General features: G+C 44.9%; 1 protein-coding gene across 6 annotated transcripts in view; it reads left to right on the top strand.

Moving 5' to 3' along the window:
• CBFB (core-binding factor subunit beta) overlaps positions 1 to 1,429 on the top strand; it is a 64,879-nt gene extending 63,450 nt beyond the window's left edge. For all 6 annotated transcript variants that reach the window (XM_039503230.1, XM_039503228.1, XM_039503231.1 and 3 more), the window contains one exon: positions 7 to 1,429. In XM_039503230.1, coding sequence (XP_039359164.1) covers positions 7 to 26 — 20 coding nt within the window. In that variant the 3' untranslated portion in view covers positions 27 to 1,429. The remainder of the gene's footprint in view (positions 1 to 6) is intronic.
• The last annotated feature ends 21,278 nt before the right edge of the window (positions 1,430 to 22,707 follow it).

The following is a 22,707-nucleotide window of genomic DNA, read 5'->3' on the forward strand; positions in this document are numbered from 1 at the left end:
ATGCAGGCAAGAAGACAAGACCCTAGTCCTGGATCTAACCTAGGAAGTGGCGACGACCTCAAACTGCGTTAATCAACAGCAGCAGCAGACATGCCATGGGTCTGCGCATATGCATTGCTTATACTTGGCAAAAGATTAAATAAAAGACCAGAAACTGTGATAACTGGGTTACTATGGTCTATTTCCTGACCTGCGGCAGTCACAACCAGCATGAACTGCCATGGTTTGCACTATGTTTATGTTACAATATCTGCATTTCCTATTGTAAGCATGTAGCCAGTGGCAATTTGAGATTGTTTTTCTATGCAAGCTTATTTTTGTTGGCACTATTTTAGTGAAATGGAAACTTAAGCAGCTATAAACCATTTTTCTCAACTGTAATAAAAAAAATTGTCACTTAAAAATAGGTCAAGACATTGCAGATTACAATTTTTTTTGTTTTTGGTAAATTGCTGGAAGCCAAGGCTTTCTAAGCTTAATTTTTTTATATGGGCTTTTGGAAGTTTTGGTTGTCATTATTGTGCTCCTGCTCTATTTTAGATATGCATTCTTGTCTTTTTTGCAATTTTCTTCTTTATCTTCAAAATTTGCAAGACATTTTAAAGACTGCTGACATTTTTTGCATTATTTACGAGCTAAACCCAGTAGCACAGAGCTGTCAATCAACTTTCTAACATGCATGTATGTTTGTTAAAGTTGCAATATCCTTTTAACTGCTAGCAATTCATTGGTTCCATTTTTTTAAAATAAAATGTTTTACAAATATTTTTGATGTCAGTGCATTCTGCCCCAGGATCTAACCTAGTTTCTATTCTGTACTAAATGAGTTTGAGTGGTTAATATAGCCCTGTATATAGTACCTACTGAGACTCCTAGGAAGTTGCAGGCTGGCTTCTGTTTTATTCAGGGATTTTTTTAAATAGTTCTGGAAAGGGATATTGCAACTTCACGATTGGATTTGACAGCATGTTAAACTGGGGACAAAGGTGATCAGCTGCAATGGTGATATTGTATTAAAAATCATGTTTAAGATACCTGCTTTAAGTGTATTTTATATCTTATGCTTTTTGTAAATTTATGCTGAATGATGAAAGGAGAGATTTGGGGTTGTGTGTAGAATCTCTCATACTGCCCGTGGGACACTTCCTTTTATTAAATCGTCTACATATCAAACTAATTTACAGTATATATGGCATTTTCCAACAGGGTAAGATTTGGGATGGATTCATTTGTATGAATAATTTTTGTAACAGGTTTATTCCCAGTTTTCCATCAACATCCATTACTTTAAAGAAACAACTGGAAACAGCAGTGTCATCTGGCATTGTTTGAAGCTGATGCTTTCTGTATAGCTTAATTAATTTTTTGTCATTTGAAATAATCTTTAATATTAAAATGCTGAAGCTAGACCACTTATTTTAAAGAAAAATTATGGTTTCATGATTAATTTTGAAAATGAACTGAAATAGTGTATGATTAGGATCACTAAATATTTATTTTTATATGGTCCCCTTACTGATGGCAAGGTCTTGCAAAACTATAAACAAATAATGGAAATGTGACCGGGACTCCTTGTATGTTAATACCATGAATATTTAACAGTTCGCTAAAACACTTATCTGTAACTGCGGTGACAACATCATAAAATGGAAATACTTTGATATTGATACATAAATTTAAATTTGGCTAATCTGACAGATAAGGTTTCACATTCTTTGTGGCTCATGTTATTTTTCCTCTCCTCTTCCCGGAAGAAGCATTTTTTTCTGAAAAGCTTCTGCAATGTGATATTTAAGATACCCATCGTTCTAGTCCTGGATCCTCTCTGCATCCCCTGTATTGTCGATGGAATAGTATGAAGATTTATTTTACATAATGTTCCTAATGGTTTCAGATCATGGTTCCAAACCATAAGTACACAGGAAATTATACTATCAGGTATAAACATTACTATCTTCGTGTAAATACTGAACGTTCCCTATCATCATTTGGCATTGTGCTGCTTACTATATCTTAATGCTGGCATTAAGATCAGAAACCCTTACCCTCTGCTGGTTAGTGCAGACTTTTTAAAGTACGTTTTAAGTTATTGATGCAATTTGATATTTTTCATAATTTCTAATTTAAACAGAAGTTGCATCATCCTTTTCTTGAATTCGTCTCCTTTAAGAGTTGCCTTAAGCTACAGGATTGCTTTTGCTACCTTTTGTGTTGTATGTTTAACTTTCATAATAAACTTCTGTGTAGTGAAAACAAATGGCTGTCAGTTTTATTTCTGACCCTTTTTTAGTGATCGACACTAACAGGTTTTGTTTCCAAACTGCTGTCATTTGTCATTTCCAAACTTGCTGTCCATTCTAAAAGCAACAGTGACATCCAGTGGTCATTTCATCTAATCCTAAAATTCCCTTTTAGCATTGATATTCCAAAAATATTAAAGATTCCCAAAGTACTTACAATAATGGTAAGGGGACGCTGTCAAGGTTGAAAATTTGACTGACTTTTCTTGAAAGGGTTTTTTTTACATGTAGTTTGGCCACCAGATTTACTCTAACCATATATACTACAACTTCAGACAATGGCAAATAATTAAAAAAAACAAAAAAACTTTTATTTACCATCTAGCAAAAAGCTCTGCGCACACATAACAGATCGTTTGCATGCATATTTTTGTATGAACCATTAATCCATACTGCTAAATACAGTGGCTTTAAAAAAAAATACCTTCCAGCTTGCAGGATCCATTTTAAAAAGTAGTACAGTGCCCTAGGAGAATCTGGAAGTTGAAAGGCCAGAGAGAGAGAGAGAGAGAGAGAGGTGCTGCAGCCTGGTGCGAGGGGCATTCAGCTGGGAGATGTAAGACCCAAGTTCCTGCACCAGCTCCAGTGATTATGTAATCAGTATTGCCAACCCCAAATGTTCAAAAATCATGATTTGGTGGCTTTTTTTATTTACCTTCTATTTGAGCCTTTGGGGTACACTGGGGTCACATTTTGAAGCTTTCTCCCCAGCCACGAGGGCTAGAAACTTACTTTTTCTTTAAAAATGAAGGCTGAAATCTTCACACATCCATTTGACCTCAGGAGCTGGGGCTTTAAGGAAAACAATAATTATCATGAGACTTGTGACAAAATCATTAGAGTTGGCAACACTGTAATTATCATCCCAATGCCTGGTGGTTAGGGCAAGGGAGACCCAGCGTCAAATCTCTTCCCCACATCCGGTAGAGGGGGGAATTGAGCCTGGGTCTCTCACATCCCAGGTGAATGCTCTAACCACTGGGCAAAAGCTTATACGGGGACATTCTCCTCTTGGCATTTTGTGAATCTAGCCCTTTGAAAACAATGTTTTGGCCTGAACAAAATTTTTCAGAACTTTCCCACTGGCGAACCGTGGCCAGTGGGAGCCGTGATCGGCCAAATCTGCCGATGCGGCAGGTAAACAAACTGGCCCGGCCCGCCAGGGTGCTTACTTTGGTGAGCCACGTACCAGAGGTTGCTGGCCCCTGTTCTAACATCTAAATCATCGTAGTTCAGAGTAATTGCCCTAGTATTCCCCCTTCATTGCTCAGCAAGGGAACCCACTCCCAGCCTTGTGGTCTCTCCAGGTATTGCCTCTCATGGGTGGAGATGGGCATCTCTCCCCCTACTGCCCAGGGTATTTCTAGGCTCCTCCGCTCCCTGACTGTACTGTGACTTTTCCCAGCAAAAGATAGGCTGCCTAAATAGGCCTGCTTCATTTCTCTCCTCCAAGATGGTATATGGTGAATTTCTACAGCTGTACAGTACCAGATTTCTCTAAGCAAGATGATTTATTTATTAAGGTAGAAAGGATTATATAGAAAATATATTAACAATAAAAGAACCTGCTAATAAGCTTCCCAGAGATCTCTGGCCACATTGACAAGGGCTCTGGGTGGTGATTTGTCCTTCCAGCCTTTCTCTAAAATTGGGACACCCTTAGACCAGAAGCCCTGTCTGTTTGCTGGATCAGTTAAAAACCCGGCTATTCATCCGAAAATCTTTTCTTTGTCTCTTGGTCCCTGGGGAATAGAGTTTGAACTAGTCTAGGCAGACCGCTTCAGACGGTGGTGTTTCTCTGGAGATGTTACAACCTGTGTGAATTTGCCTGGTCACCATGATGCTGTTCTTTTCTTTACTCTCCCAGTGGAAATACATAAAGTTCCTGAATAACATCCAGACAATTGCATTTCTAATACAATGGACTCCAAAGATATTCAACTCAATAAGGTTTGTCTGGGCTATTCTAGGATACTGTCAATCTGTCACAATTGGTCAAAAGAAAAAAAATACTCATTGAAAAATGCAGTTTTATGCAATTACGCGGGTGGTACAAAACATCATTAGTTCATTTTGAGATAAGTAGTTCTGCTGTATTTGGGTTACTGCCAACAATTTATTTCAGGGGTTGAGGGTGTGTAGAGAACAGAACATAACGGCCATACTGGCTCAGAGCAGTGGTCCATCATTCTAGCCCAACATCCTGCCTCTGATGCTGGCCAGTGCCAGTTGCTTTATAGGGAGTGAACAGGACAAGACAATTATGAGTGATCCATCCCCTGTTATCCAGTCGCAGCTTCTGGCAGTTATTGGCACCCAGAGCATGGAGTTGTATCTCTGACCATCTTGACTAATAGCGAATGATGGACCTATCCTCCATTAGGTTATAATACCCAGTTATGCTTTTGGCCTTCACAACATCGCCTGGCAACAAGTGCTGCAGGGTGACTGTGCATTGTGTAAAGAAGTACTTCCTTGTGTCTGTTTAAACTGCTGCCTATTAATTTCATCGGGCGATTGCTGGTTCGTGTGTCATATGAAGGGGTAAATAACACTTCCTTATTCACGTTCTCCACACCTTCATGTTATAGACATCTATCATATCCCCTCTTCGTCATCTCTATTCTAAACTGAACAGTCCCATTCTTTTTAATCTCTCATGTGGAAACTGTTCCATCCCCCTAATCATTTTTGTTACCCTTCTCTGTACCTTTTCCAATTCAAATATATATATATCTTTTTGAGATGGACTGACTAGAATTGCATTCAGTAGTCAAGAGGTGGGTATACCATGGATTTATAGCTGCATTATTATATTTTTCTGTTTTATTAACTATCTCCTTACGAATGATTCCTAATGTTCTGTTAGCTTTTTTCACAGTTGCTGTACATTGAGTGAATGTTTTCAGAGAACTATCCACCATGACTAGAAGATCTCTTCCCTGAGAATTAACAGCTAATTTAGACCCCATTATTTTGTATAGTTGGGATTATTTTTTCTAGTGCACATTAATTTGCATTTATCAACGTTGAATTTCATATGCCATTTTGTTGACCAGTCACCCAGTTTTGTGAGATCCCTTTGTAACTCTTTGCAGTCATCTTTGAGTAACTTTGTCGTCTGCAGATTTTGCCACCTCACTGTTCACCCTCTTTTCCAGATCATTTATGAACAGCAGAGGTACCAGTATAGATTCTTAGAGGATCCAGCAATTTATCTCTCTCCATTGTGAAACCTCACCATTTATTCCTACCCCCTAGTTTCCTATCTTTTAACCAGTTACTGATCCATGAGAGGACCTTCCCTTTTATCCTATGACTGCTTAGTTTGCTTAAGAGCCTTTGGTGAAGGACCTTGAAAGTCCAAGTATGCTATGTCCACTGGATCACCCTTGTCTGCAAGCTTGTTGACACCCTGAAGAGATTCTAATAGATTAGTGAAGCAAAAGCCAGGTTGATGTTTCCCAGCATATTGTGATCATCTATATCTGATCATTCTTTTCTTTACCATAGTTTCAACCAATTTGCCTAGTATTGAAATGAAGCTTAGTGGTCAGTAATTGCCAGGATCACCTGGGGAGCCTTTTTAAAAAAAAAAAAAAAAAAAAACAGCACTGCATTAGCTATCCTCCAGTCATCTGGTACAGAGGCCGATTTAAGCAATAGGTTATATACCACAATTAGTAGTGCTGCAATTTCATATTTGAGTTCCTTCTGAACTCCTGGGTGAATAAGTCTTGGCTTAATACTGTTTAATTTATCGGTTTGTTCCAAAACCTTCTCTATTGACACCTCAAATCCTCAGATTTGTCACCAAAAAAGAATGGCTCAGTTGTGGGAATCTCCCTCACATGATGCAAAAAATTCATTTACCTTCTCTGCAGCGGCCTTGTCTTCCTTGAGGTTTCCTTTAGCACCTTGATTGTCTGTTGGCCTCACTGACTAGCAGGCTTCCTGCTTCTGATATACTTTAAAAAAATTGCTGTTATTTTTTTGTTTTTAGCTAGTTACTCTTCAAATTCTTTCCTGGATTTCCTTCTTATACTGGTATGCTTGACTTACCAGAGTTTCTGCTCCTTTGTATTTGCCTCACTAGGATTTGACTTCCAAATTTAAAAGGATGCCTTTTTGTCTCTAATTGCCTCTTTTATTCTCTTGGTTAACCAAGGTGGTATTTTTTTGGTCCTCTTCCTGTGTGTATGTATTTATTTGAGTCGTATATGTTAGTTTGAGCCTCTATTATTATGTTTTTTAAAAGTCTCTGTGCAGCTTGCAGACATTTCACTTTGGTGACTGTTCCTTTTAATTTCCATTTATGAGCTTCTTCATATTTGTGACATTCCCCTTTTTGAAGTTAAATGCTGCTGTGGTGGGTTTCTTTGATATTTGTCCCCTTATGAGAATGCTACATTTAATTTACATTATGGTTGCTATTACCGAGTAGTTCAGTTATATTCACCTCTTTGACGAGATCCTGTGCGCCACTTAGCACTAGATCAGGAATTGCCTCTCCCTCGGTGAGGTGCAAGAGTAGCTGCTCCAAGAAGCAGTCGTTACTGGTGTCTAGAATGGTTATCTCCTTATCCCGTCCTGAGGTGACACGTACCAAGTCAATATGAGGATAGTTGAAATCCCCTTTTATTATTGTGTGTTCTGCCTTTGCAGCCTCTCTTGTCTCCGAGTATTTCAAAGTCACCTGGTCATCCTGGTCAGGTGGTCAGTAGTCTATTCCCACTGCTTTACTCTTATTCAAGCACGGAATTTCTATCGTTTGATTCATTAAGATTTTTACTTTTTTTTTTTTTACTCTGCTTTCTTTCACATATAGTGCCACTCTCCCATCAGCATGACCTATTCTCATTCGTATATATTTTGTATATAAAAGGATGGTTAGTTTTTCCATACAAGGTGAGGTGTAAACATCCGCGCCCCTCCCCGCGTCTCCCCCCACCCCCATATCTTAGGTAAGTCATCTTTCCTAACTAAACACTTCCCGTATCTTCAGTTGGAGATGATGATCTTCACTTTCTCTCCTAATTTTTCCACCACTCTCTGTTTCTAACAGCAGCTGTGTTCGACCCCGGAAATGTCCCACTGGGCAGAGCACCTCTACCAAGTAACCTTCAAAGGATTATGGTAACGTTTTATTTGTTGGTAGATGTAAGTGCTTTAAGATCCTCTGACAAAGAATTGTGAAGTGTTGTGATTAATGGCTCGTACTGCTGAAAGGGAAGTTTGAGGCCAAACAATATTAGCCTCCACAATTATACAGTAATTCTCTTATATATTTACAAGGTTTCTGTTATCATAGTATCTGCGCATCTTGCAATTTTTGATGTCTTATCCTCACCCAGAGTTGGATGTATTATTATCCCCATTTAGGGCACACGGGAATCCTGTGGTGAGAGGGAACTGAGCCAAGGTCACCCACATTCCAAGCTAGCACCATAAACAATGCACCAACGTGCTCATTGGGACAAGATTTTAAAAAAGAAACTTCGTGTTTAGATTCCCAACCAGCCTGATGTTCCACAGTGCTGAGCACCCGGCCCCTCCTATTAAAGTTAGAGGGTTTCCCACTCTTGAAATTCAGGCCAGTTATTTAAACACCTAAATATAGCCAGTCTTTGAAAGCCTTGGCCCACAGTCACTCCATGGCTGTGCTAGGCTTTGTGGAGGGAGGCTATCTGGGTATAAGGTCTGGGTTACGCTGTCTTCCAGCCAACCTGGCTAATTTAAAATAAAATGATTAAAAGCAAAGGCAGCAGAAAAATAGAAACCCTACACAGCTGTTGGAAGTTCTTTAAAATATTCTTTAGTCTAAAGATGCCATCCAATAAAAAGGAGAGGGGAGATTTAAAGCCTGAGCTTGCAAGCTGGGTTCTGGCATTGACAGCGGATAACCTTTAAGCGAGTGCTCTGTTTATGACTGGAGGATGTTCATGCGTGAAAGACGGCATCCTGCAGCTGCAGTTTCTCTGGGATGGTTAGGAGTTCACGTCAAGAGTTAGTGGAGAGAAGTAGGAAAGAATTGGCAAACCATGTTTTTTGCATGTCTAGGTTTTTTCAGTTGGGTTCATCATTGTAACTCACAGGTGCAATATTCAGTTAATATTTCATACAGTCCTGGCAACATGGGCTGATTCTTGCCCCCTTGAAGCTCGGGTAGGAGGATGGGAAAGTTTATTCATAGCTTGATGCACATCACTGGGTTTCTTTCTCTCCTCCTCCTCCCGCCCCACCTCCATTCCCTTTTTTTCTTATCCAGTATTTGGAGATGTCACTTGCCTGTCTTTCTGGATGTGACACATCTCCTGGATGTGTGTGTCATTTTCCAACCGGATACAGACAGTGATGCTGGAATAAGAGTGATGGAATTATTTGTGGTGGGTCGAATAAGATCTACTGGGAAGTGTCTGTAGAACATTTGTGATGCACAGATCTGTACAAATGTGTTACTCATTGTTAGACTCTGCCTGTGTGCAACATAGGATCCTTAAAAGTCCCTAATATACTGATTCTGCACTCAGCTACGTTGGGGTAACTCGAAGTCAATAGAGTGATGATGGTGTAAAACCCAGTATAGGTGAGAAGGCAAGCAGGCCAGAGTGTGTTTCTGTTTCAACAGGACTACTCACAAGAAACAGCAGCACCAATCACTTAGCATCTTTTCATTCTTATTATTTAACTACAATTTCAAATTTGTCAGAGGAGCTAAGTCAATTAATGCCTTTTGCATCTTATTTGGTATTACACTACGCACCAGATGATCAAACAATTCTGGCTTCTTGTTTGTTATCAATGGCCTGCTAGATCTAATTTAGCTTACACAATATCATCCGGAGGGGGGTGTGCACACAAGAGGGAGACACCAGCCAACACACCCCAAACTGGAATTCTTACAGACAGGTGATGGGTGTGGTATCAGACTAGTAAAGCTGGGGCAGCACGTTGAGCTGCCGGCTGGAACACTTGCATGCCAGCAGGAGACTCCCCCGATGTAGATGACATTCAGATGTTGGTGGGGTGTGACGTTTCGGAGCTCATCCAGGCCAATATGGGGGTCGGTCACTGTCTGTCTTATGACCTTGGGTGTCTTGTGGCTGTGCAGCTTTGGTCCAGAGCTCTGACTCCAGCATCCTGCCAGCAGCCCACAAGCTTCACCCAGGCTTTGCCTGACCCCATTACTCTTTGCAGGCTGACCTTAGTATCCTTCCAGCCCCAAATTCACCCCAAAATCATCCTACTGCAGGGACCAGTCCCTCTCACTGGACCCTCCTAGAGAAAGGGTTTGGTTTGCTGCCTTTACAGACACACACACTCCAAGCTGTCAGCTTTCTGGAAGAACACGCTTTACTTAACTCACGCCGCCCTGATGATTTATAAGGAACACCCAACAAGTTTACGAACAGAGGAGCTTGGACGAAGTGATGCCAAGTGAGAGAAAAAGGTAGTGATGGTTACAAGCCAATAAAAGTGGGGAAAAACTCATCTAAAATCTTTGTTCAAGATGGTTTCTCTCACCCCTAGTCTCCTTTCCAGCCGTTGCCGGCCAGACCAGGACCCATCACAGAGATCAAATGGCTTGGTTTCTCCATAAAGATGGAGAGTCTCTGTGTTCCTTATATCCCCAAAGGGATGTCTTTGTCTTACACGTTAGGAAGGCCTGCTGGGGAATCTGTCTCCTGTGTCTCTCTGGGATACAGGAGCCATCTTGATTGTTTTAGGCTCAGGCTAACCCTCACTGGTTCATCTCAGTGGCTTTTTTTTTTTTTACTGGTAATATATCAACTAAGGTAAACTCACGTTCCTTTGTCTAGGACAGGCCTGTTTATCACCTTTACCTAGGCTAGGCTGTCTGGTCTTAAACATGTTCTAGTGACATCAGAGGGAATCCCTAACGTCACATATACCATTGACACATGCACTTTGCAACGATATTAATAACCAGCGGGGTATTAGCTTTCATATGGTACCTCACAAGGCATATTTTATACAAATATTATTGCAGAAGTGTGTAGGGTGTGAATTCAGGGGGCCTAGATTCACATGGGTATAATGTGCCTGGCCCTCTGAGCTGGGGGGGTGGAGAGGGAAGAGGCAGGGATCTCCACTGGAGGGCACTGCCTTGGAAGTCAGGAGACCTGATCTTTTTCTGGCTCTGTAACTGACCTGATGGATGACCTGGGGCAAGTCGCATCCCTTCGCTGTGTCCGTTTCCCTCCTGCCATTTATCTATTATGTCTGTTCAGACTGTACGCTCTTTAGGCAGGGACTCTCTCACTATGTGTTCGTGCAGAGCTTAGCACCGTGGGGCCCTGACCTCATCTGGGGCCTCGGGCTGCTGCTGTTATAAATAATGTGCCCAGAATAGCTTTTCTATGGTGGAACTCATGATGTAGTCATGGTGTCAGATTTAGAGGAAGCTCTTGGCCGTACCTCTTGGTTCAGGATGAAATTCTCCCTGGATATCCGAAAGCCTGGAGAAGACTGGAGACACTCGGGTGGGGTGGGAGATTGCACAGAATGATGTGTCATCTTCCCAGAGAGAGAGCAAAAAGCTCTCCTCCCTTCCCACTGAAAATAAAATGATTTGCATCCAAATCTAACCCGTCTCCCCCGGGACACCTGTGGCAGTGACAACGCTACTGCAAAAGGGAGGCAGTCTTAGAAACCATGTGGTTGCTTAAATTCTCATTCCTGCACGGTGCAGAATGCAGCTTCTTACCTTTTAAGGCCACTGCACTGGTTACCCAGCAGCTTCCCGGTGCAATTTAAGTTGCTGAGTCTCTTCTATGAAGCCCCAAGTGTCCTGAGACCTGAGTAACTCTCCGGGCCTGCCAGTCTCCCTCCACCTCCCCAAGGCTGAACACGGGAAAGCTGGCAGTACAGCATCCTTGCTGGAGCCTGTATGTCTCTGGAATTTCCTTCCTCTGGCAGCCCCATGAGAATCTGTTGCCTCTAACGCTCTTCCCCCGCCACCTCCCCATGTAGCTTTTTCTTAATTGCAGGGTTCCTAGTCTGGTGTGCTTTGCGGGTTGGCAGGTAGCAGATGGCTTAGGGCAGAATGTGTTTAGTGGATTAAGTGAAGTGTCTGGGTTGTTTATTTAACTTTAATGATGCTCAAGTAGAAGAGAAATAGCCTAAAAAAATCTTTGCAATAAAATAGCTTGTTATCCATCAACAGGTACATTGCTTTGCACACACTTCGGCTCAAGGAGTTCAATCCGTTAAAAGCTTAACAAAGAAGGTGATGGGTGACTTAGTGGCAGTCGATAAGCACCTACTTTAGAAACAAAGATTTGCTAATAGAGGGTTCCTCAGTCTAGCAGACAAAGGTGTAACACGATCCAATGGCTGGAAAATGAAGTTAGACAAATTCAGCCTGGAAATAAGGTGTAAATTTTTAATGGTAAGAGTAATGAATCATTGGAACAATTTAACAGGGGTTGTGGTGAATTCTCCCTCATTAATAATTTTGAAATCAAGACTGGGTATTTTTCTAAGAGGTCTGTTCTAGGGATTATTTGGGGGAAATTCTCTGATGTGTGTTATACAGGGGGTCAGACTAGATGATCACAGTTCTCTCTTCTGGCCTTGGAATCTATGATACATACAGAGCATCGTGCTAGTGAAATGGCAGAAATCGAGGAAGCATTTTCATACTAAACCTTTGTTCCGGGTTCTTCACCCTTTCTGCTCGAGTTTTCCTCTGAACTCAGATTTCTCAGCCTCGGGTCAGACATGATTTTATTGTTGATAGTTTGCTAGGATTCTACTTAGCTATTGTTGAGCAACCTAGATGTGCAGAATTGATTCCTAAATACGCTGCAGCCACTATGGCATAAGCCCCCATAACTGAACTACTTGACAGGATATTCCCACACAGAAGAGACATCCTCTTTTTAGTTCTGCTTTCAGTTATGTTTTGCAAAAGCACGTCTTGTGTGACCACAAGGACACACTATCAGTTGGCTTGTGAAGCACGTGACTCGCTTTCTAAAACGATTGTAATTTACGGTGCTGCTTTTTTCACAGGAGAACTCATCCAATTCATTTTAGGGTATGGACCTCCCGCCACTGCAAACGTTGCCTTCTGATTAGTAACAGAGCCCAGAATCTGGTCCAGTATGGTTACAGTGATAACACTTGGTAGAGCTGTTGTTCCTTTCACCAGGGGTCTCAAGTACTTTACAAAGGTTAAGCCCCATGACACCCCTGTGAAGTAGATACTACTATCCCCAATTTACCAAGACCAAGTGACTTTCCCGACGTCCTGCAGGGAATTGGTAAGAATAGAAACCCAGGAGTCTGCACTCTCAGTTCCTCGTTCTGACTGCACTTCCTTTGACAGTTTTCCTCTATTTGAGTTGTCACGTGGTGATTTATGATGTGTTGAGGATTTTCCATAAGCTGTGAGGTGGAGCTGCTGGGTTGAACTCCATCAACGGAAATCCTCACCAGTCCCCCACCACCATCCTGTCGCCTCCAATAACTGACTCTGAGAGGCCACTGTTGGGCAACTCATCAATACATCTGGTACTAGCAGTCTCCAGTGTCAGCCAGGAACTCTGGAAAATGTTCCAAAGAATTTGGAACATGAGGGGCTGCCAAGGAACTAAAATCACTAGATATGACTGACACTGTTTGCTGGCCCAGAATTAGGTGCCATGAGTGAGCAATGACTAGTGTGTTTAAAATTACTGCAGTAAGGGAGATGATGCAAGGGCTGAAGTTTGAGGGAACAAATGAGTGATCTCCGATCTTGAGAGCATAATGCTGCAGAAAGCACTGAAGCCCCACAGCCATGCTTTCAGACTAAGCCAGCTGGAACAAACGCTTCCTTTCATGATTTAAAACCCATTCAAGGCTCAGAATTCAGTGACTTGTGGAAATGGTCTATATTTATGCTAGGCTCACAGATGTGAGAGAGTTTCAGTTTGGCCAGGATTTTCAGAAGTGACTAGACCCTCCACTTCTAGGTGCCCCATATTGGACACTTATACATGTCCTGATTTTCAGAAAGTGCGGCGCACCCACCCCTCTGAAAATCAGGCCCCTCTCCGGTATCTTGAGTTGTGCACCCCAAACACACTTAAGTGTTTTTGAAAATCTTTAACTGCAGGCACTTCTACACTTGTCAGTTAACTTTCCAGTGGGTCCCCTTAGATTCCTCATTACACGAACCCACAGTCCCCAGTTTCAGGGACACATCCTCTATTAGTACAGGAGACTTGAGGCCAAAGTCTCTTCTGGCCGTACTTTATTAGGCTATTCTGTCCTGCCCTTTCCCTTCCACCTTGAAAGAGCAGCAGTAACTTTTTGTAGATCTGCTCTATGCTGAAATGTATTTCTGGCCTAATTCAGTCATAAAACTGTAATCTATCTTGATTGGTGAGTGAGTGACTGGGGAAGTGAGAAGTCCAGCAGAGACCGTGCACTAGTTTAAAGAATGCTTGGTTTAAAGTTACTCTTTCGTACTATGGTAAAGTCATCCTTCCACAGCTTCCTAATCCAACATTGAGAGGAAACCCTCTATGGTGACGCTAGGCAGCAGAAGTTGCATTAGTCTGAGCTAGAGAGCTGGAGAAAACTGCCGAGTGAGTCTGAGTCCAGCAGTTTCAGTAAAGCATCCACCTTACATTCATTACTACCAAGTCCTGTGCCTTCCCTTCCATAACGTACCCTGCACAGAGCATGCTCACTCCATTGAAAAGCAAGAGTGAGGATTTTTAAAGTGGCGGGCTTTAAAAAAAGATACCATGTTATCAGACACCATAGTGATAGCACATTAAATAGATTAGAGAGAGAAGAACTGTTCTCTCTTTCACTCCTCCCCTAGCAGTGCTAATATCCCACCCCAGTGCTGAGTAAGATTCAGCACTTTAGTACCCAGTGTATGCAGCAAGGTAAGTGAGGGCTCTGCTGTCAGGGAGATGAATTGCGCGGCCTGATACCACAGGTCTATTCCAGCTAAGGGGCTACACAGCAGCTGGATGGTGTGAGTCACAGCATGGGTAGACATACATGTGCTAGCTCCGCTCGAGCTAGCATGCTAAAAATAGCCATGTGGCTGTGGCGGCGTGGGCTGCCATTTGAGCAGCGGCTGAGGCTAACCACCCGCTCGGACCTCGGATGGACCTTCCAGCTGTGGTGTAGACGTGCCCTAGAAGTCTAGGCAGTGCTCAATCTGTAATGAAGGAGGTGCCGGGGCTCAAGCAATTGTTTTATTTTCATAACTGACACGCCAGGCCCGGAGGCGCCCGGGGGGCTCTGAATGGCCAGGCCCGGAGGCGCCGGGGTGCTACGAACCGCTGGGCCTGGAGGCTTAGCTCTGGGACAAATTAAACACTGAGTCTGTGACAGTTTGGGCCATTCCCGGGCCCCATTTTCTCACTGCAGAATGTGAGCCACTCCCACTGCGTATTCCGTGAGTTCAATGGGAGACCTGGGCAGCAGGGTGTGGATACTTTGAGATAAGCTTTGACTGGCTCTGGTTCTTTTCTGGCTTGCTCATTGCTCTGTGTGTGCAAATGAAAAAAGCCCATGGATCCTGCAGCCACGAGCAGCATATCTCATCATGCTGTGTTCACTATGAGATCACAAAATTGACTGGCATAAGCACTATTTTGTTCCATGTCTTTGTTAGAGGAATCTGGAGAGAGGCAGCATTAACTACCAAAGTACTGAAAACTGTTGATTGTGACAAGAATAAATCTTGTGCTATGACTCTCTCTCGACTCACGTTATGCTGTAACGAGTGCTTCAGATCATTCTGCTTGTTATGGATAATAGTCCCCTTGCAGATCTTTCTTCGTTATTGTATTGATGATCTGCCCCTATTTTAATCCGCTGTACTTAGTGTGATTGAACCAAAGACTCACTTGTGTGATTGCCCCATTGCCTTGACTTTAATAGAGCTGTGACTGATGGGCATCGTCTCACTTGTGTTTACATTTTGCGTTTTGAACAGCGATTTCTTGTTTGCTTACCCTCACTTTCATGGCGTGGGTTGTGATCTACACATCTCCGGAGCAACTTTGCTCACATGTTCTATTCATTTCACCTAATCTGCTGTATTATGGTAAAACCTCCCTTTTCTTTTAATTTCCTGCCCTTTTAAACAACTTTCTCCTGAAAAGTATTGATAAATGCTAATTATTTGCAAGGAGACCAAAGCTTTTATTATAAGGGGTCCATTTCCTATAAAAACAATTTGAAAGTGGCTATGGATATTTTATAAGTATCCTACCAGGTGGACTGGGTTGCTCATGAGACAGGTGATTAAGAATTTGATCTAGTGCCCATTGAAAGGCCCCGCTGTCTTCAGTGGGTGTTCGTTTGGCCCTGAAATAGATCCTTTCATAGACAATTAGGGCTGGAAGAGACCTCAGAAGGTCATCTAGTCCAATCCTGCTCAAAGCAGGACCAACCCCAACTAAATCATTCCAGCCAGGGCTTTGTCAAGCCAGGCCTTAAAAACCTCTAAGGATGGAGACTCCACCACCTCCCAAGGTAAGCCATTCCAGTGCTTCACCACCCTCCTAGTGAAATACTGTTTCCTAATATCCAACCTAGACCTCCTGCACTGCAACTTGAGACCATTGCTCCTTGTTCAGTCATCTGCGACCACTAAGAACAGCCGAGCTCCATCCTCTTTGGAACCCCCCTTCAGTTCCATCCTCTGCTCAACTCTGGCTTTGGTCACTGAACTGAAAGTTATCATCTGAGAACTATGTGATAGAAGGAGTTGGTGGCCTCACTTCAGCTGGACTGCAGGAGAGGTGGCCACGTGATGAAGCCACAGCTTGCCATTGTTACATTTGGTGGCAATCTCAGCAAAGAGACTGCATGGAGACTGAATTGACCCTCTCACCAGGTGAAGTGGACCTTCAAAGGCAAGGGGTGGACCAGTGCTTGTGTTCTATGTTGATCTATCACCTTTCACCGGTATTTAAAAAAAGGCAAATTCTTCTTCTATGGGAAACACACACAGTCCTGGCCTGAATGAGCTGCTTTTAGAATAGTGTACTGATGGCATCTCACCAGACATTTCACTGACTCTTCTTTTGAAGTCAAAAGAGAGAGTGCCAACTAAGAGGGAGTTTCAAACTATTGTTTTACATTTACTTTGCCAAAAAAAGAAAGGCACGTAATACCTCTCTATGTGCATGCTGCAGGGTGCAATGTCTCTGGAAATCAGGCTAAGATTTGCAAATAACATTTAGTAAGCAATTTCCCCCCTTAATTCAACCTTAAGGTTTAGATTCTTAAAGTCACCTGTGTGACTTGGGCAGCCAGGTTCCAGTGGAAATGAATGGGTATTACCTAGCCAAATCTCTACAGCGCCTTTGGAGAAACTGCCCATCTGATAGGGCCACTGGGAGAAAAAGGGCCCTATCCCTTGTGCAGTCATTCGCACCTCCAGCACGTCGAGGTAAACCAGAGTGGCAGTATTTTGCAGAGGAGTGAATGGCTGCACAAAGGATAAAGCCGTGGAGACTCAATCCCAGGATCTCTCAGCAGATCTCAACACATACATGACCTGATTGTGAGTCTACAGCAACGGAAGTCAAAGGTCAGATTCTGGTTCTCTTGGGTGGGTGTGGGAGAAGGGAAGGCACCGTGACCCTTCTCTCCTGGTGCTGTTGCACAGTGGGCCTCTAGAATCCCCTTCCCCCTACTTACACTCCCTGAGCACAGGGGGAGGATGGTGGGGTCCTGCCACCCCACTTCTGCACTGGCTGGCAGATCAGGACTGGAGGTGCAGGGAAGGGGGTATGCTCTGTTATGGAGTGTGATAGACTCGGGCCAGTTGGGTACAGCAGAATAGCAGAAGGCAGATATACTGGCCACTGGATTAACAGTTTTCTGTTCTCTGACTGACCAAAGCAGGGGCTGTGCCAGGCTAATGAGAACACCTGACTCTAATTAACCTGTAAAGAGTCAGGTGAGGCCATTCAGTTAATGTGACCACCTGACTCTAATTAAGGCCCTGCTGATACTATAAAAAGGGCTCACTCCAGTCAGGCAGGGAAGTCAGGGAGCCAGAGGAGAGGAAGTGCGGCTGAAGGGCTGGTTACTGAAGACACCCTAAAACATCGTTAAAGGAGCCCTAAGGTAAGGGTGAAGAAGGGAGAAGCAGGAGAGCTGTGGGGAAGTGGCCCAGGGAAATGTAGCAACTCTGGCAGTGAAAGGTTAGCTGCCAACAACTGCTACCATTAGGGTCCCTGGGCCGGAACCCGGAGTAGAGGGCGGGCCCGGGTTCCCCCCAACCCACCACTACAGGAACATCTCCTGGAAGGGGAAGTCAGGTCCCTGTCAGGACAGGAGGCTGAACAGAGACTGTGGGAGTTCTCTCACCAACCTCCTTGCAGCCTATGATGAAAAGGGCTCAGTAGACTGTAACCCTGGCCTTAGAGAGAAGGGCTACGTGGAGGGTCACAGTGAGCCACTGAGGCTGGCATAAACCGCCTAGAAGCGCAGGACCCACGGGAGCAAGGTCAGAGCTCTGCCACGGGAGCGTAGTGGTGGCTACTCCTACATGTGCTCACCCAGAGGTGTTCTGCCTGCATGTGGTCTCTACCATGCCTCCAGCCCCAGCACTGGAGCAGCATCCCCTCCCCACACACTCCTTCAGCAGCAGTGGCTTGAGAAGCCACACTCTGGCGCTGCGTTTGCCACTGTGCTCTTGGCTGGCTCTCCTTCGGTCAGTCCAGTCCCTCTGGAGCCGTAAATGGTTGAGCCTGAGTGGCTGAGGCTGTTTGTTGCTAGATTAGCTCATTGGTTGTGATGTCACGTCTTTTGCTTGGCCTCTCATTCAGAAAGTTTCATTCCCTGCCACATAACTCCATAAATTACTGTAGGGGTGAGGTTCTCAGGGGAGGCCTGAGAAAAGCACAGCGAGGAAGGAGGGTTTTACAGAGCAGTGTTTGCTGACGAAGGCTACGCAGATACCCCTGTTTGCATGCGACTTCTTAATGGGCCACTATCCACCTACAAATCACACTTCCTCCCACAAGGAGCATTCCAGATGACTGTAAATGGAAGAGATTTGCTGGGAAGAGTATTCTCTTTTTTTCCCCCAATGTGTTTCATGCCTTTGAGAGCATGTTAGTCAGTTACATTGTTTCCCCCATATAATTAGTCAGTTTCCCTTGTTGTTTGTGCTGTTTTAGTCATTTATTTATTTTTATTTTTGCAGACACGCATAGGTGCTGGAACTCGGGCGGGGGAGGGGAGTGCTGCCGCACCCCCTGGCTTGACGTGGTTTCCATCATATGCAGGGTTTACAGTTTGATTCAATGGCACTAAGCACCTGTGGAGCCTGTGTCCCCTAGGGCATGCCGGCCCTTAGAGCCCCCTGCTGAGCTCATGTGGCACTCGCTGCCTCGGTTTCCCTTCTCTCCGGGCTCTCCACAGAACTCCACACAGGCCAAACGGATGTAAGACAAAAATTTCCCCCGCTGGGGTTCTACTTTATTAAATCCAAAATAATCTTGAACTACAGTCTCTTCCCAGGCCTGCACAGTCCTCGGCCTGGGGCCTGCGGTTCTCAATCCTGGGGCCATCTCTCCTGCGCGTCTCTCTTCGTGAGCACCCCATGTAACTGAGCCCTGATGGCCTTTTATCAGGCCCGGGTACTTGTTATCCGACTAACTGCCTAGATGGGCTTCTTAAATCATCTCAGGTAGCTTGGGCCCAGATTCCCCTTTAAAGGGGCCAGCAATCCCGTGACACATGGAAAAGAGTCACATGATTGTAAAACTGTCCAGAGGAGTCTGGGGCTGGTGCAGAACCTGAAACCACCTACAACGCCTTTATATAATTGTCTAGAGTTCAAATGGGGGGTGTCATTTTAACCCCGCCGGAAACTCATCAGTGCCCATGATGCTGTCATCAGGGAACTGGCGAATTTTCTAGGTTCTCTGGGGGGCACTGCAGCTGGATGGGAACCTCCCTTTTCCCCAAGCCAGACTCCACTCTTTACCCCCACCTGCATTAGAGCTCCCAGAGTTGCTTCCCTCAGTAGCACTGGAGTGATAACAATGGTGGGAGGGTTTTTTGCTAAACTCCCCTAGTTAGACCAGACCTTAGATTCCAGGAGTAGACAAATATTATGTTGACTTGCATTGATAATGTTTCATCTTTTCCATGCAGGACAATGAGAGACCTTGTTCTGTTATATTTTCCTGGCGGAGTCTGTGACCAAATGCACCACTTTAGTCACACCGTGCGACGCTGGCAGGCCAGATGCCTGCTCTTGCACAGGCTGCAGGCGTTAGCTAAGACCTGACAAACTCATAGCTGTATGTTAGTTTTGCTCAAAATAGGTTTGGTCTTATAAGAATGTATTTCGCATTTAGACTCTGTGAAATGCTTGTAAATTGCTGCATGCATTTATCACATTTGTGATGTCGGTATTCCAGGCTATAAGAAAATATGCAAGTTTTGCTTTATAACTTTGAAAATATTTGCTCTGAACTTGAGAACCCAGGTATGGAAACCGGCCTCGCCAGCCATCCAGGAGGAGTGATGGGCCATTATAAGACAAAAAGCTTTGTTAACTGCCCCATCCATCCATGGAGTGGTATGTGCAAAAGGCCTCGTCTCATCACTTTGAATGCTGGAAGAGGGAAATAAAAACAGTTGATGTGAAGATTTTCCATCTCTTCGCTGTTTGAACTCTCTCAGGGCCAGAGACACTAAACTGAAGCCAGAGATCCATAGGGGGTCCCTCCTGGGTCGCCCTGAAAGACGCTTTGAATTGACAGATCACTACAACTCCGTCGCTCTTCGGATTTAGACTGTAACTCGTTCGTGCATATGTTTGCTTACATTAACCTGTCAATAACTCGCTCATTTCTCTTTCCTAGTCAATAAACCTTTAGATATTTTATTACAGGATTGGCTACAGGTGTTGTCTTTGGTATGCGATCTCGGGTACCCGTTGATTGGGGGTAAGCTCCTGGTCTCTTGGGACTGGAAGCAATCTGAATATTGTGTGATTTTTGGTGTAAGTGACCATTTATCACAAAGTTTGTCTGGACATTATTGACTAGAGAGGCCAAGGGGACGATCTGTGACTCCATGGTAAGACTGGTACCGTGATCCAGGAGTTCACATCTGTTACTGGCTTAGGCCTGGTCTACACTAGGAGTTTGTCGAATTTAGCAGCGTTAATTCGATTTAACCGTGCAACCGTCCACACCAGGAAGCTAATTAGTTCGACCTAGAGGGCTCTTTTAGTTCGAATTCGGTACTCCACCCCGACGAGGGGAGTAGCGCTAAATTCGACATGGCTATGTCGAGTTAGCCTATGTGTGGACGGAAATCGACCTTAGTAGCTCCGGGAGCTATCCCACAGTGCACCACTGTGTTGACGCTCTGGACAGCAGTCCGAGCTCAGATGTTCTGATCAGCCATACAAGAAAAGCCCCGGGAAAATTTGAATTCCTTTTCCTGTCTGGCCATTTTGAATCTCAATTCCTGGTTGGACATCGGGGCGAGCAAAGCAGCACTGGCAGCGATGCAGAGCTCTCCAGCAGAGGAGTCCATGCAATCTCAGAGTAGAAAGAGGGCCCCAGCATGGACTGACCGGGAAGTCTTGGATCTGATCGCTGTGTGGGGCGATGAGTGAGCTGCGCTCCAAAAACGGAATGCAAAGACCTACGAGAAGGTCTCCAAAGCCATGGCACTCAGAGGATACAGCCGGGATACAACGCAGTGCCGCGTGAAAATCAAGGACCTGAGACAAGGCTACCAAAAAATCAAAGCGGCAAACGGACGCTCCGGAGCCCAGCCCCAGACATGCTGCTTCTACGAGGCACTGCATGCCATACTCGGTGGGTCTGCCACCACTGCCCCACCAGTGACCGTGGACTCTGAGGATGGGATAGTGTCGACGGGCAGTTTCTCGGCGATGTTCGCGGATGGGGAAGATGAGGAAGGGTTTGTGGAGGACGAGGCAGGCGACAGCGCTTACAATACTGCTTTCCCCGACAGCCAGGATCTCTTCATCAGCCTCACAGAGATCCCCTACCAACCCTCCCCGGCCGTTAACCCAGACTCTGAATCAGGGGAACGATCAGTCGGTAAGTGCTATAAACATGTAAACATTTATTTTTTAAAAAACAGGAATAAAAACTATATGAAAAGAAGGTCGATACATATAGGGATGGAACAGAAATCCTCTTGGGACAGTTCCACGAAGCTCTCGTAGAGGTACTCGAAAAGCCTCCGCAGGAGGTTGCTGGGGAGAGGTGCCTTATTGGGTGCTCCGTGGAAGCACACACTTCCACGCCAGGCCATCCTGAGGTACAGTGGGAGCATTGCCTCAACGAGCATGGCAGCATAGGGCCCTGGTCTGTGCAGGGATTCACGCAGCATGCGCTCTCTGTCTCTCCTAGTGACCCGCCTCAGGGTGATCTCGCTCGGCGACTGCTGCATCTAATTAGGGGAATTACTGTAATGTTACTATTGTGAATGCTTGACTTTTCCTTTGCATAACAATGACCGTCGTTTAACAGCCACGTGGTGGAGGCTGCAGAGGGAAAGCATACAGGGATCTTTCCCGGGGACAGCCGCGAGGGGCTGGAACAGGGTCAGACTTTATGCTTTCCAGATTGCCTGCAGCAGGAGGGCACTGCTATCCATTAACTGTTAAGCAGCCTAAAGTTTACGGCTTACCAGGCCTGGCTGCTACACGGATTCTGCTGTCCTGCCCCGCTTGTCTGATCTCCAGTGCAAGACCCCAGGCAATGAAAGCAAATGCCGAAAATTCGAACTTGTCCTGAGAGCACATGAGATAGGTGCCGTGTATGGTCTTGTTCACAAAAACAGACTAGACTGTGTTCAGTGTTCGCAAACATGTATCTTTGCAAGGAAATCACTTCCTTTTTCCCATCACACAGCTGCGGCTCTTTCCCGAACTGCCCCAGCATCCCCCTCACAGAGGCTGGCGCAGATTAGGCGGCGAAAGAAAAAGACTCGGGATGAGATGTTCGCTGAACTGATGGCCTGCTCCAGAGCCGAGGCGGCCCAGCAGAGCCAGTGGAGGGAGACCCTCTCTCAGCAGCAGCGCTCACACAGCGAACGGGAGGACAGGTGGCGGCAGGAAGACCAGCAGGCGACTCAAACGCTGCTTGGACTAATGAGGGAGCAAACGGACACGCTCCGGCGCCTTGTGGATGTTCTGCAGGACCGCAGGCAGGAGCACAGAGCCCCCCTGAACTGTATCTGCAACCGCCCTCCCCCGCCACAAAGTCCTGTCCCCCCCTCACCCAAAATAACAAGAAGGAGGGGCGCTAGGGGCCGTGAAAACTGTCACTCCACCCCAGCAGAGCGCTCATGTACCAAACAGCTCTCATTCCCTAAAGTATGAGAATTGCTTCCCTTCCTGGCTCAC

The sequence above is a fragment of the Mauremys reevesii genome, linkage group 16, assembly GCF_016161935.1.
Source record: "Mauremys reevesii isolate NIE-2019 linkage group 16, ASM1616193v1, whole genome shotgun sequence".
Classification (NCBI taxonomy): Eukaryota; Metazoa; Chordata; order Testudines; family Geoemydidae; genus Mauremys; species Mauremys reevesii.